Source organism: Ambystoma mexicanum, chromosome 11 (assembly GCF_040938575.1).
Source record: "Ambystoma mexicanum isolate Mex_15411 chromosome 11, UKY_AmexF1_1, whole genome shotgun sequence".
Lineage (NCBI taxonomy): Eukaryota > Metazoa > Chordata > Amphibia > Caudata > Ambystomatidae > Ambystoma > Ambystoma mexicanum.
In genome coordinates, this window is record NC_090934.1 from 1,175,029,418 (window position 1) to 1,175,044,331 (window position 14,914).

Here is a 14,914-nt window from a genome sequence, read left to right on the forward strand (position 1 = left end):
GTCATCGACAAACTCTTTCGAGGCTCCGCCTCCGAAGAAGTCGTCGACGCCATCAGCGCCCAGGCTGTCGAGGGACACGCTCGGGGCTCCGCCCTCAAGGCCTGTGTCGACGCCGTCGATTCTGTCGGCGCTGTGATTCGGTATCAACGCCGATTCACTCCATGCCCTCAACGCCTTTTGAGGCTGTTTCGACTGGGGTACCCCGGGGCACGGTGGAACCCCCTAGGAAGGCTCTGGCCAAGGTCAAGCATGGCTTTGTTCCCCATTCTGTGCCCTCTTACCGCCATCTGGAGTACATTTCAGAGGTGGATGAGGGCTCTGATGATGGCATGGTTCCTGATATGATGCCAGATGAGATTCTCTCGGGCCATAGCCAAATTGAGGACCTGCATCAGTCCCTGCACGACACCAGTGGTCTGGACACCTCTCCAGAGGTGGAGTTTTGTAGGCTTGAGCCTGGCACTCATGCCAACTCCTCGTACCAGCGCCTTATGTCTAGGGTCACCGAGTACTTGGGGTGGTCTGCTCCCCCAGGGGATTTTCTTCAGGATGACCTTACGGATATCCTCGACCAAGGTCCACCAACTGACCCGGTACTGCCGTTCCATAAGGCTCTACAGAGGAGGGTGGTGGCGGCTTGGACTGCTCCGGAGAGTCTCCCGGCAGTGGACAAGTCTTTGCCGTGAAAATACCGCCCAGCCAGTAGCGACCCTGCTACTTGACCAAGCACCCCACTCCGGAGAGTTTGGTGGTGCAGGTGGCTACGGCCCCAGCAAAGCAGGCGTCGTATCCTACCATCCCTCCTGATAAGGATGACAAGCGTTTTGATGGTTGGGCAAAGAAAGTGTTTTCTTCAGGGGGTATGACGCTTCAGGCGGCCAACTTCGTGTGTGCCTTGTCTCGTTTCATGGACACTCTGTGGAACTGTGTTTCCTTAGCGGCTGAACATATTCCTGAAGGGGACGAACGGGATGGTTTCCTTGCTATGGTCCAGGATGGCAAGGATGCCATGTGTGAGGCCGTTCAGTCTGGTTTGGACATGGCAGATTGCGTCAGCCGGTCCATGGCGGCAAGCACTGTAATACGCAGGTTTGCGTGATTGCGGAAGTCGGGGTTTGCTCCTGATGTGCAGGCCCGGCTCCTCAACATGCCCTTTGACGGGGAACATCTTTTTGGCAGCAAGTCTGACGAGAGCCTTGAGAGTTTGCAGACCTCCAAAGCTGCAGCGAAGTCATTGGGCGCTGCAGTTCGACAACCTCCGCCTTTTTGTCCTAGGGGACAACAATGGAAGGGAAGTTCCTTTCGTTATTACTCATCCTTTGGTAAAGCTAGAGGAATTGCCAGTCAAAGGGGCCACCGTACGAGTGCCAGAGGTAGAAAACAAGGTACTCGAGGTGCCAAGGCCGCTCGGGCAGTTGCCTCTTTGCCCTCAGGCAACGCCGCAGCCGCTTCAGCTCAGTCATGAGGCCATGTCCCATGGTTCGCCGGTTGTGGGAAGGCTGGCGCAGCATCTTGTAGAGTGGCGGCGTGCCATTACTTCAGATGTGTGGGTTCTGGAGATCATAGCCCACGGCTACTGTCTTCCTTTCCGGCAGAGGCCTCACGACAATCCACCGGGGAATCTCTCTTTGAAGAGTCCGGATCCGCTCCTTGCGCAGGAAATTCAATCCCTGCTGGAGAAAGGCGCCATAGAACTGGTGCCTGTAGCGGAGAGGAACAAGGTATGGTATTGCCCATATTTTTTGATTTCCAAGAAAGTCGGGGGATTGAGACCCATCATGGACTTACGCGGTTTGAGCAAACTCCTCAGGAAGGACAAGTTCAAGATGGTTACTCCCTCTCAAGTCCTCCAGGCCCTTCAACTTCAGGACTGGTTTGTGTCTCTTGATCTCAGGGACGCTTATTTTCATGTGCCGATCCATCCAAAGCACACGAAGTACCTGAGGTTTGCGGTTGGCGACTCGCACTTTCAGTTTCGGGTCCTGCCGTTCGGATTGACCTCCGCTCGAAGGTCTTCACCAAGCTCATGGTAGTGGTGGCAGCGCATCTCAGGAAAGGGGGGATTCACGTCTACCCCTACCTGGACGATTGGTTGATCAGAGCGCGCTCTCCCGAGCAAGTCCTGGATCATCTGTCAGTCACCTGCCACTCCCTCCACAAGCTGGGCTTCTCCCTCAACTTAAAGAAGTCCCATTTGACACAAACTCAGAGGCTCCAGTACATCGGAGCAGTGCTCGACACGTCCCTGGGGCAGTGTTTTCCTCCCCAGGTGAGGGCTCATCACATTCAGCAGATGGTGCACAAGTTTCAGCTTGCCCAGAGTCTCCCAGCGTTCGAGTTCTTGAGATTGCTTGGCCTCATGGCATCCTGCATTCTTCTGGTGCCAGAGGCCAGGTTGCGGATGAGATCTTTGCAATGGGCACTCAAGCTTCAGTGGTCTCAGTCCTCTGGCAGGATGTCGGACCCTGTTCAGGTGCCCTCCTCCATCACCCAGGACCTTCTGTGGTGGGCCGTCAAAGGCAATCTGATGAAGGGGGCTCCTTTTTGGCTACCCTGGCCAGAGGTGACGATCGTGACGGACGCATCCCGCATGGGATGGGGAGCTCATGCCAACGAGTTACCTGTCAGCGGTCGTTCGTCTCCGTCGGAGTCGAGACTCCATATCAATTTGTCGGAGCTGAGGGCCGTCAGGCTTGCCCTGAAGGCTTTTCTGCCGACTGTGCCAGGAAAGAATGTCCTGATCCTGACGGACAACACAGTGGCCATGCACTACCTCAACAAAAAGTGGGGGGCGGGGCAGGGTCACTTCCTCTGTGCAGGGAGGCGATGCAGCTCTGGTTCTGGGCAATCCAATAGGAAGTTTCGATCTCGCCAGTTCATCTGGCCAAAGACGAAAACGAGACGGCGGACGCTCTGAGCAGGAGGAGCACGATCTCTCACGAGTGGGAGTTGGCTCAGGAGATTCTCCTAGAGATCTTCGCCCTTTGGGGGACCCCTCAAGTGGATCTCTTTGCCTCCAGTGTCAACCGGAAGTGCGAAAGGTTCTGCTCGCGGGAATTTCCTCCAAAAGGAGCCTTAGGAGACGCGTTTGTGGTGGAGTGGTTTTACCCACTGCTGTACGCGTTCCTCCAGTCCCTGTCATCCCGCAAGTGCTGCAGAGGTTACGAATGTTCGGTTCCCGGATGATCCTCATTGTTCCGGCGTGGGCCCGGAGGACGTGGTACCCGGACCTTCTCGACTTGTCCATCTGCCCTCCACGTAGTCTTCCCTACCAAGACGATCTGCTCTAACGGCAGGGGGGTCAGGTTCTCCATTCAGAGGTCAGATCCCTCAACCTTCACGCTTGGTTTCTGAAAGGTTGAGGTATAAGGATTGGGACCTCCCTGAAGACGTGATGGAGGTGTTGCTTTTGGCCAGAAGGCCCGCAACTAAGTCCCTGTACCGTTGCCGTTGGCGAAAGTTCTGCGACTGGTTCAGGGTTAAGAATGTGGATCCTTTTGCATGTGAAATTCCTGTGGTTCTGTCTTTTTTGCTTTCTTTAGCCCACAGGGGCTTGCAAGTGGGTACGGTTAAAGGTTACCTGGCGGCGCTGTCCATATTTAAGTGCTCGTCTGAAGAGTGTTCTTATTTTAAAATTCCTTTAATTTCTCAGTTTCTAAAAGGGCTCACTAATGTGTTCCCTCCGTCACCTTTCCAGGTGCCCGGTTGGGATTTGAACCTTGTCCTCAAGTTTCTGATGGGTGCTCCGTTTGAGCCTTTGCATTCTTGCCCTTTGAGACTGTTAACTCTTAAAACTGTATTTTTGGCTGTGGTCACTTCCGCTCGCAGAGTGAGTGAGTTACAGGCACTTTCAGTTAAGCCACTCTTCACTGTGTTTCATAAGGATAGGGTTGTCCTTGGAGTTCGTCCTTCCTTTCTTCCGAAGGTGGTGTCGGAATTTCATTTAGGCCAGAAGGTTGTTCTTCCGGCATTTCATCCTCCTCCACATCCTGGTAAGGAAGAGGAGAGGCTCCATAGGCTCGATCCTAGGAGAGCTTTAAGCTTTTATATTTCACGCATGTCCCGGGTCAGAGTGGACGATCAACTCTTCATTGGTTAAGCTGGTAAGCATTTGGGACAAGCTGTGACTAAGCAGACTTTGTCTCGCTGGATTATTCTGGCTATTTCTGAGCGTTACCGATTGGCGGTTAAGGACCCACCGGTCGGCTTGCGGGCCCATTGTACCAGGGGTATGGCTGCCTCCACTGCTCTACAGAAGGGTGTTCCTATTCGTAACATCTGTGACGCAGCCACCTGGGCTTCAGTCCATACTTTTGTACGTCACTACTCCCTCGATTCCATCCGTGGGCAGGATCTGGCCTTTGGCAAGGCGGTTGTTTGCTCCGCAATTTGATTGGGCAGTCTAAATTTCTTTTGCTAAATTCTTTTCCCATCTCCTTGCATTGGTACTGCTTTGGGAGTCTGTCATAGATATGGAATACGTCGGAGGACCCAATCCCCTCGAAGAACAAGATACTCCCTTACTTAGTAACATTCTTTCGATGGGATGGTCCGATGACGTATTCCATATCGCTCCCTCCCTGCCTTCCCCGCTATAGAATTTCTTATGCGATTGCAGCTTACGTTTCCGCAAGGCTTTGTGTGGTCAGACTGGTGCCACACGTTCTGGGGAAAAAACTACAACTGAGGCTACGGGCGTCATGCGTCCTACTTATAACATCCAGTGACGTCGGCCGTCGAAGGAGTTCCTTGAGGGCGGCGTATTGACATCATCGACGCAGGACGCAGACGGCGAAAGATTTTCTGAAGCAGCACAGCTGTGGTGATTACTGTCATAGATATGGAATATGTCGTCGGACCATCCCATCGAAAGAACGTTACCAGGTAAGAGAGTAACTTGTCTTCTGATGGATACCGTATTTCTCCCACAGATCGCTTTTCCTCGCCTTCTCAAACATATTGCTTGCATTTTTGTTGTCAGTTACTCTGTTCCTTTGCATCTGCAATCTTGGACATTTATTTGAACGGAGCTGGTGAAACATTGTGTATGGTTCAGTGTATGTACCAATGATATAACTTCTGGCAAATAGAAGTGCCGTTGATGCTGGATGGAATCAAAGACCCACATGGTGGTTATTGTTGGAGCAAACTAGGCTCACACTTCAATTTGTTGATGTCAAACAGAGGTGATTTATTGATTGGCTTGCAAGTCAAGGAGCTCAAATTTTACTTATACTGAACCTATCTAACAAACCTGACTCACCTTTCTGGACCCCTTAGCTTTATAGAACTATGGTCTGCTGACCACGGATGGTGAGGGAAAACCTCTGCCTAGTCCTCCCAGTATGTTTGGCTTACCTGCTGCCAAACAATAGATCCATTCAAAGGAAATAGAAGTCCTATTACCAAGATTGACCCGATGGAGGGCGCAGATCCCTTTCAGTGAAATCCTGCCTCGTACCAAAGGGCAAATCCTCCAGCGTTGTGACAATTTTCACTTTCTGACAACTGCCCATTGCTTATTCCAGTTTAGACTGGACGGGTCCATTGGGCTCAGGCCTCCAGCCTTGCTCTAGTGACCCCTTAGGAAATGGAGCTTATGGTCTACAGCCTCTGCGCATGTGTCCTTCAGCCACGATTGGCTTCAACCAATAAGGAAAAGAAAGCCTAAATCACCCAAAAATAAAGAACTAGAGATGTGAGGGGGCATGATTTCATTGGGGCGGGACAGCAGTTTATATGGGACAGTTTCCAATCCCTCCTGCAACAGAACCCCCCGCCCCCATCATTTCTCCCCATATATCTGTGTGTTTATTTACTGAAAAGAACACCCATGCAGCATTAGGTTTCTGAACCAATCTGTATCTTGTCTGGAGATTTAATTCCAGAGTTGAGGAATTGATAGGTCACATACCATATCCATCAGAAAAGGAAATTACGGAGGTAATTAACTTCTTCAGCACATATTGGGTAACAGAGATATACTAATGTTTTGTGTGTTTTTAATTGACATTTGGTTTTCATGTTTAGTCTGTACTATTACAAGTCCTCAAGTACTACAAAAAGCAATCCACTGTTTTTGTGTGACATTTTCAATGTTAGAAACGCTATATTGTAAAAGAATATTTGATGTTTTTGTCTTTGTCATACGTTGTATAGCTGCGTATAAATTACATCATATTTATTGTCCATTAGGCAGTCTCAATAATGGGAGATGAAGTCTTCAATCTTACATTGTCCTGGTATCCCGATGCGACTGAGGGAGAAGCATATTTGGATATGTCCAAAGTAGATGGAAAGATGTGCCTAAAAGTAGGCTGCATTCAAATTGTATACCTCCATAAATTTGTAATGTCGCTTCTGGTAAGTATACACTTTTTTTCTCAGATGATGCCCTGTTTAGTTTAATTCCCCTTTGGATGCCTTTGTTACTTATTACACGGTCTCCGGTAGCGGCCGTGTAGTTATGGTTAAGTTGCTCAACTCATAGGAGACCACTTTTTGGGCGGCTAACTTCGCTCCCCGTGGACGAATCCTCACCAAACTTCCCAAAAAAAGTATATGGCCCACTCTAAATTATTTCGATACGTTTGGTGAGGTTTCGTCAAGGACGGGGGGGCAAGGTTATAGGGTGGGGGTTCCAAACATTTTTTTTTCCATACACTGAATGGGAAAATACTTTGCTCACGCCTACTGCTCAAACCGCTGGATGGATTTTTACCTAATTTGTGGCAGGAGCGGCGGCTTGGTCCCGAAAGCGTGCTTTTATACATTTCATGAAAATACGTCAAAATGTAGGTCCCAAAAAATTAGTGATATCTGGCTCTGCTCCGCGGACCCATTTCCCTGTTCGGGTCCGCGGACCGGACTCCGATTGGTACAGAGGGCCGCGTGATGTCCACGGACATCCATCGCGCCCGCTGATTGGCTGGTGAAAAGCGTGAAGTGTGTCAGATTTTTGGAAATGCCCGCCATGTTGGATTTGCAGACTTTCGCCGGTGTCCGCAGACACCGCAGTAAAAACATATAAAAAAACACAACATTGCACTTGGAACACTTATCAAACAATCTCTGGGGAGGTACGGGGTGATGAGGGTGGGATGGGATATGGCCATAAGAAGCCAAAAAAATGGGAGCTTTTCACCACGAAAAGTGCACGAAAACTGCAGATGTTCGGGGGCATCACAGGGTTACAGGGTTGGTAAAAAGCAGTTCTTGGGTGGCTTATAACTTTGGCGCCACTCAATGAAACTGCATGGAATTCTTTTCTAGACCTGATTCTGAAAGATATTGCAAAGTTTGGTGGGATTCTGAAATTAATGACATTTGTGATGTCATCTTTGATGTTCTGGGTGTTAGTTTTAGCAGTGCGCGGTGGTGGTGCGAGTTATGGTTGCTTAGCATACCATAACTGGCGAATTTCTGAGGTTTTTCAGTTTGACTTGTAACCATAACGCGCCTTTAACACATTTTTTTCATTGAATTGCATAGGTTTTTATAAGTGCAACTTAACCATAGCATCCCTTTAACAACATGTTTTCATTGATATTTATATATATTACACTGCCAGCGGTAGCAGGCGTGTAGTTATGGTTAAGTTGCTAAACTCATAGTAAGAGCACTTTTTCGGCGGCTTATAACTTTGCTCCCCCTGGTGGAATCCTCACCAAACTTTGCAAGAAAATGATATGGCCGGCTCTGAATGTTTTCGCCAAGTTGGGTGAGGTTTCGTATGGGGGGGGGCAAAGTTATAGGGGGGGTCCCAAACATTTTTATTCTCCATAGACCGAATGGGGAAAAACTTGGCGCACAGTTACAGCCAGAACGGCTGGATGGATTTTCACCAAATTTGCGGCAGGAGAGGGGGTTTGGGTCAGAAAGCGTGCTTTTGTGCGTTTGGTGGACATCCGACCAGTAGTTTTGTTGCGAAGGACTGAAATATCCACCCCAAAAAATGTGTGATAACTGGGTCCGCTCCGTGGACCCATTTCCCTGTTCACCCCGTGGATCGAAGTGTCATTGGTCTGCGGTATGCCGTGATGTCTGCGAACATTGGACGCGGCCAGTGGTTGGCTGGAGGGAAGCGTGCTGTGTGTCAAAGTTTTTGGGAGACGCTGCCATGGTGTATCGGAGGATAGTGTTGTGGTGTGTGTGGCAAGGCTCTAAGCCATTGTGTGCATGGCTGGGACTCTTATATGTAGCAGTGTGCAAACCAAAATTAGTCCTATCTGGCTCCGCTCCGGCGTCCCTTTTCCCTGTTCACTGCGTGGTGAAAAGTTTGATTGCACTGCAGTGTGCAGTGACGGGATGTGTGTCGAAAGTGTTCCATGACGGCGGCATGTTGTATCTGAGGACAATGCGGTGGCGAAAGGGCCTGAAAAACATAGTCTACAGCATCTGGTGGTGGGGAGAAGGGATGGAAAGGATGCAGGAGTGAGAAGTGCTTCATGTAATATCTCTCATTAGAAGAAGACAGTGGTGTGCCAGCGGTATTCGTGCATACTCCGCCAATGCGCAGTTACGTCAACAGGCAACAATGTTGTGTGGTCATTGCAGGCAGTGTTCGTTATGGCATGCCAGCTGCAGCGACGATGTCTTTCTGTGATGAGTGGTGGCAGACACATTTGCAGAAGGGGAGTGCATTGTACTAGACATGAGGATTTAAACATAGCGTGTACTATGGTGTGCTTTGTGAGGTAACTCCGTAGCCCCTTCGATGCATGGCTGCATCCCTAACACAGAAAAGTATGTCCACTGGTTGAAAGTAGTTGCCACATAGTTGCTTTGTGTGTGTGGTTTGGCTGCAGTGCACACAATGTTGGTTGCATGGGTGTGGTGATTGGTAGAGCAGCCTACAGTTGTCGGTGGGTGGGTGGAGATGCAGCAGTGACCAGTCGTGCAGTGTGTCCACTTGGTGCACTTACAGAATAGTGTACATATGGAAGAGGTCACAGTGCACCTGTTTCTTATATGTGCTTGCGTAGTGTGTATTGCAGAGATTAGTAAGTGTTACAGTGCAATATACACTATTGGTTCTATGCACGCAGTAGAGTGTTGGGAGCAGGCCCAATGTTGTGAAGATGGTCTTGTTTGGGTGGTATGATTATAATGCTTTGTGATTGGATGTGGGTGGCAGTGCCAAACACAGCGATATGTTTCTGCATTACGGTAAGTGTAACACGTGTGCCTGCCTCCCTGCTTTATGGTGTGGCGGTTGGGTGGAAGTGCTGGTGCGTGTGTTGCCTTTGTGATGTCTGGTACATGCCCACGTGGTCGTCTGCATGGCTCTGTTATGTTGTGGTGGGGGTGGCCTAGGCCTAGACTGTTAGGTGCATGGCCGAAGGCCGTAGGCCATGCACCCAACAGGCTAGGCCTTCATCACAGTCACCATAACATAATGCAGCGATGCAGTTCTCACTCAGCATGCATTTGAAGTTGGTGAGTAGCACACAATGGGTGTGGAGGACATTGTACACTTGATAGAACATTAGAAGTGAGCTGCTATGCATACATTAGCATGTGGTGTCAATCATTGCCCCTGTTGCACAATAGGGAGCCACATGTCACCATTTGCGTTTGCTTTGGTTAGGCCCTTGTAAGACCCTTGCTTGAGGAAGTGTTTTAACACATTCCGCCATGCAAGGACGTCGTCAGCATCACAAAGTTGCAATATGGACAAATGTACACAGCCACTCTCATACCGTTCAGCAAAGGCAACACACCGTCATGGAGTCATGCATGTAAAGATGTGGCCAGGGTGAAAGTTGGCAGGCGCAATTGGAGATGTGGAGTGCATTACACATGACATGAGGAGTAAAACATGGGTTGTACTAGGGTGTGGTGAGGCCCTAGCGATCAGTGATGGTAGAGCAATGGCCGAAGGGGAGTACAATGAAGACCACATGAAACACCACATGAAACTTGACACTTACACTGCAGTATGGTGTGGTGCTTGTGCTACGCCCGTAGCCCCTTCGATGAATGGGTGGGCATGCGCCGCCAAATATGTGCCCTGGGGTGAAGTAGATTTCACATTGTTGCCTTCGATGGGCAGTTTGTGATCATTGCATAACATGTTGGATTCATGGGTGTGGGATTGGTTGCAATTCTTACACTGTGTAGTCCATGCTTGGACCTGTTGGAGTGACGACTCCTCTAGTGTGTCCTGTGGGTGCAGTGGTGAAGTAGTGGACGATTAGAAGTGGCAAGGGGTGACCTGCATGTACCTGGCCACTTATTCACCTGCATGACTCTGCTATGTTGTGCTGGGTGTGGCCAAGGTCTACACTGTTGGGTGTATGGCAAAAGGCTATAGGGCGTAGGCCAGGCACCGAAGAGACTATGCCTGCACCATAGCACACCACCAAAACACAGACATCCAGTTTTAAGTATGCATGTCTTCAATGGTGGTGATGTTTAATAAATGGTTCTGCAGGACCTTTTAGACGTGGTAGAACAGCACAAGTGACCTCATATGCGTGCAGTACCATATGATGTACATTATTGCAGCACCTTGGACGTTACGGAGCCACATGGCACTATTTACGTTTTTCATGAGTTGCCCTTTGCAGCACCCATTTTATGTTACATTTGTGGATTGTGGTATGTGGCAAATGTTCCCCTTCATGAGGCCATTATGTTGTGCTGGGTGTGGGTAAGCGTTTAGACTGTTGGGTCCATGGCCAATGGCCGTAAGCCGTTGACCGTGCACCCAAGAGCCTATCCCTTGACGACAGCCAGCACACCATAATGCAGCCATGCAGAGTTGCCTTGGTATCTCGCCGAGGATGGTGACCTTTGAATAATGAGTGCAGAGAGCATTTTACACTTGGTGGAACAACCAAAGTGAGGTGCTATGCGTTCACGAGCACGTGGTGTAGGTCATTGCACGTTTTGCACATTAGGCAGTCATATGTTGGCATTTCCTTTTGCTATTTGATGCCCTTTACATGACCCTTGCTTGAGGAAGTGTTTTAACATATTTTGCCATGAAAGGAAGTCATCAGCATCACAAAGTTGCAATATGGACAATGTTCAGAGCCACTCATATTCCGTTCAGCTCAGCCAACGCAACATCATGGTGCCATGCATGCAAACGTGGGGTGCACTAGGTTGTGCTGTGTGGTGTTGGGGCCCTAGCATCTTGGATGCATGGCTGGAAGCCTTACAAAAAGAGCTATGTTGGTTGCTTGTAAGTACTCCTCAAATTGTTGCCTTTCGTGCGTGGTTTGTGGGTTGTACATGCATTGTAGATTCCATGGGTGTGCTCATTGTTTGCAAATGGTACTTTTTCCAGTGCATGGCAGGAGCTTATGGAGTGAACAGTTCTGCAGTGTGTCCACTGAGTGATGTGTTGAGAAAGTGTGTTTGTAGCAGTGCATAGGGTACAATTGCATAGTGCATGTGCTTGAGTAGTGTGCATTGCGCAGATTACTAGATACTGTACTGCACTTTGCAGTATTGCATCTTTGGAGTTGGTGGAGTGCTGGGAGGAATACAAAATACTACTACTTGCACTTTATGGTGCTGGGTACCGCTCTGGGTAAATGTGGATGCTGAAAGCGTGGATCGGTTTGGAGAGCTGTTACCTGGAGGTGCTTTCACATGACACCAGACCTGTACTGTGAGTGTGTAAAGGTACGTCTGCAGTGTAGTGCAGAAATGATAGTGTTCGATGCAGAGGTCTTGGATGTGAATTCTACATGCGTGTGTGAATATTGAATACTACGTAATGCGGGGGTGTTGCGTATACAATAGTGTAAATTGTAGGAGTGCCTCTACCTTACTGGGGTGTGGCCCTCACTGTAGGTGGGAAGGCGCACATGCTACAATCTGCCCTTCTGAGCATGGTGCCTTTGCAAAAGGAACTGTGAGGATTATCCAATGAGGTGTCAACGGTGTGGTTGACAGGAAGGGCCAATTATATATTTCCCCAAACCTCGATTCAGTGAGGTTGACAGAGATGGACAGATGCAGAGTTCTCATCGTGGGTGATACCTTTGTTCAAGATCTGCACAGGTATGCTGTGGAAAGAGGCTTTGATACTAACTTTCAGTTGGAAGGAGTGGAGGCTTTTTGGGGCACAGTCTGAGTGGGGTTTTCGGTACCATGGTTCTCCTTTGTACATCCATGGCCTCTGTCGGTACTGTGGATGTTGTGGTTGTGCATTATGGAGCATTACATTTGGGGTACATGTCATGCTCACGTTTGCTCCGTCACCTCAAGAAGTTGCTGACAGTAGTGATGCAGATTCTTCCCACTGCCAAGGTGCATTTCTCCTCCATACCACCAAGAGGTGCTTGGGACCATGCCAGTGTAATTTGCCCACAGCCAGAGGATGGGAGGTGTTTCATAAACAAAAGCATGTGTAACTTTATGTGCAGTGCTGGGATGTTCTGGACCGACTATGACGGCATTAACAAGCAAGATTTGCAGTGGTTCCAAGGAAATGGCATTTTTTTTACCTCCATTGGCAATGCTGTTTTGTTTGCCACTCTGCACGAAGCGTTGCAGACAATCCTGTAGAACTGTAAGAGAAGCGTTGACATTCAATACGTACAAATGTCAGGAGGAGAAGGAAACAAAGTAATCGAAAGAGATAAAAAAAGAAAATTGAATGCAAGCACGTACATAACAAAAACAGGACCAACAAAAAGTTGTTTTACAAGACAGTTCTACACACCCAAACCCCTACCCTGTTTTACATTTAGCCCGCCAGCCTCTCCCCCTACACCCTCTCCCTCCCTAGCATGAAAACTCAGCGGATTATGCTGTACTTTCACGCTTCCACATGCCACATCCAGCCATTTTGCCATTTTCTGAATATATTTTTTTTAAAGTGTGCAGTTAGTGGGGTACTGCGGAAACCAAAAATACAACTTTGCAGTGTACACGCTAAGTGGCAGGCATCCTACTGTTGTAAAATGCATTGTGTGTATATCATATGATATCCAATTGTACTCTTACATCCCGTCCCCTTTCCTCCATACTGTATGGGCGTCCCTTCCAAGGGACGGGAGACAGAACCTTTTTCACCAGAAAAAACCTTCTTCCCCTTTAAATTTAGAGGTGCGCGGGGGCGCGGCCCAGGGAGCATGCGCTGCCCTGACTCCGCCCTCCGGCGCCACACCTCAGTCCCCTTTTCCACATCGACGGGAACGGGTCGAATTCACCAGCGCTCCTGGGTTTGGCTTCGGCCATGTAATTCCAATACTACTTCTCTTAGTTTTTTTGTCTTTTCTATCATTCAGGTACTCGGTCCTCAGGCGTCACGCTCCTCCCTGGCGCATGTCGACTTGGGTTCAGCAGGTGTCCATCCTGCAACAGGCTCTTCCCAACTTCAGACCCCCACGCCCTCTGCCTACATTGCCTTGGCCCAGACCACGGTTGGCAATCATGTTCATCGTGTGACTCGCTGTCCTCGAAGGTGCTGAAGAACAGACTAGCAAGGTGGAGGGAGCTCTTCCAGAAGTCGCCTCCAGAGGATCTCAAGAACTTCATGAAGCATCGTCCCAGGTCCAAGGTAGGGCCGATATTTTCCAGCGCACGCAGGGACTCTCCCGTGCGGGAGGGACTGGCCAGGTCCTTCCGCCGGCACGTGCAACGAGGCTGCTACAGCTACCGACCTCTGGGCCGAGGGGTCCTCGGATCCTCCCAGACACAGTGTCGAGGGACCGGAAGGTTCTTGTACTGGGTCTACACCCGAGGTGCTACGCCCTTCTACCGGCACTATGGCCGAAGGGCTACGCCCTAACACCAGAAATAAATCTGTGGGGCTAAGCCCTAATGCCGGAAATATGTCAGAGGGGGTGCCTAAACGCAGCTCTATCGACCCCGCGGGTCGAGGGTGTCACACCTACCAGGCCAAGGCCCGAGGAGCAGGGTAGGTCTCGTGATCAACACGCGAGAATATTGGACGTGGCCGGACCCAGCGGGCTGCGCAACACGTCGCAGGCACGTGTCAGGCAGCTCGACAAGATGGCCACCGCGCCAGACAGGAGCACCCATCCAACGCCATTCCACAAATTCAACGATGAACGATTGTCGAGGTGGGACTGGCCTCAACCAGGTACGTGGCCTACAGTCTACCCTTCATATGCGCAGGATAACTTTCCCATGCGTCCATACGGAATGGGTACGCAGCGGCTCCAGCAGTCCCCCGCTACCCTGCCGGTACCCAGTGCCACCTCTTCGGCCAGTGAAGAGGCCCTCTTCGACAAATTCCTCGGCCTCATGAGGTCTCCTCAGCGGGGTTTATCATCAATGACGCAGTCAGGGAAGTCCTCCCTGCCATGCTAACGGCACCACAGACACCTCCATCTGGCTTTCTGACCCCGGTGCAGCCGCCTCCTCCAGCTCCATAGCCAACTCCACAACCTCCGCTGCCTCCTCAGCCTCCGGCTGTGGTCTCTGTACCTCAGCCTCCGGCTCCATCTACCCCTCCTCCACAAGATCCTCCAGATCCGCCGGACACGGATGAGGAGGAGGATCCGGACACGCCATCCTCAGCCAGGGCCTTCCATGAACGTCTTGCTGGCCTGGCGGAGTACCTAGGCCTCCCTCAGCCCGAGGTCGAACAACCGGCAGAGGGGGTTCTCGCTGAAGTCCTCACAAGACGCCCCTCTGCCAATATGGGGATTCCTCTGCAAACCGATGTAGTCTCCCTGGCCAAGAAGGGTTGGCTCAAGCCCCACGGTCAACCGACACCTGGACGCCAAGTACAGGCAGATGGAGGGGGACACACTCTTGCTCTCGACCCATCCTCAGCCACACTCCTCGGTGATCGCTGCGGCATCACTTTACTCTAAGCCTCAGTCGTCCTCAGCCTCCTCCTCTGCTGCGCTGCTAGGCAAGGAGAAGATGATCTTGGAGGCTAACGGCAAGAAGATCTACTCCCAACGCCTCCTTGCACCTG

At 50.3% G+C, this 14,914-nt stretch overlaps 1 protein-coding gene across 4 annotated transcripts in view; it reads left to right on the forward strand.

Annotated features, from left to right (window-relative positions):
* The window catches only part of VPS13C (vacuolar protein sorting 13 homolog C), a 5,236,720-nt gene that overhangs the window by 2,340,991 nt on the left and 2,880,815 nt on the right, over window positions 1–14,914 (forward strand). For all 4 annotated transcript variants that reach the window (XM_069624493.1, XM_069624490.1, XM_069624491.1 and 1 more), the window contains one exon: window positions 6,196–6,363. In XM_069624493.1, coding sequence (XP_069480594.1) covers window positions 6,196–6,363 — 168 coding nt within the window. The remainder of the gene's footprint in view (window positions 1–6,195; window positions 6,364–14,914) is intronic.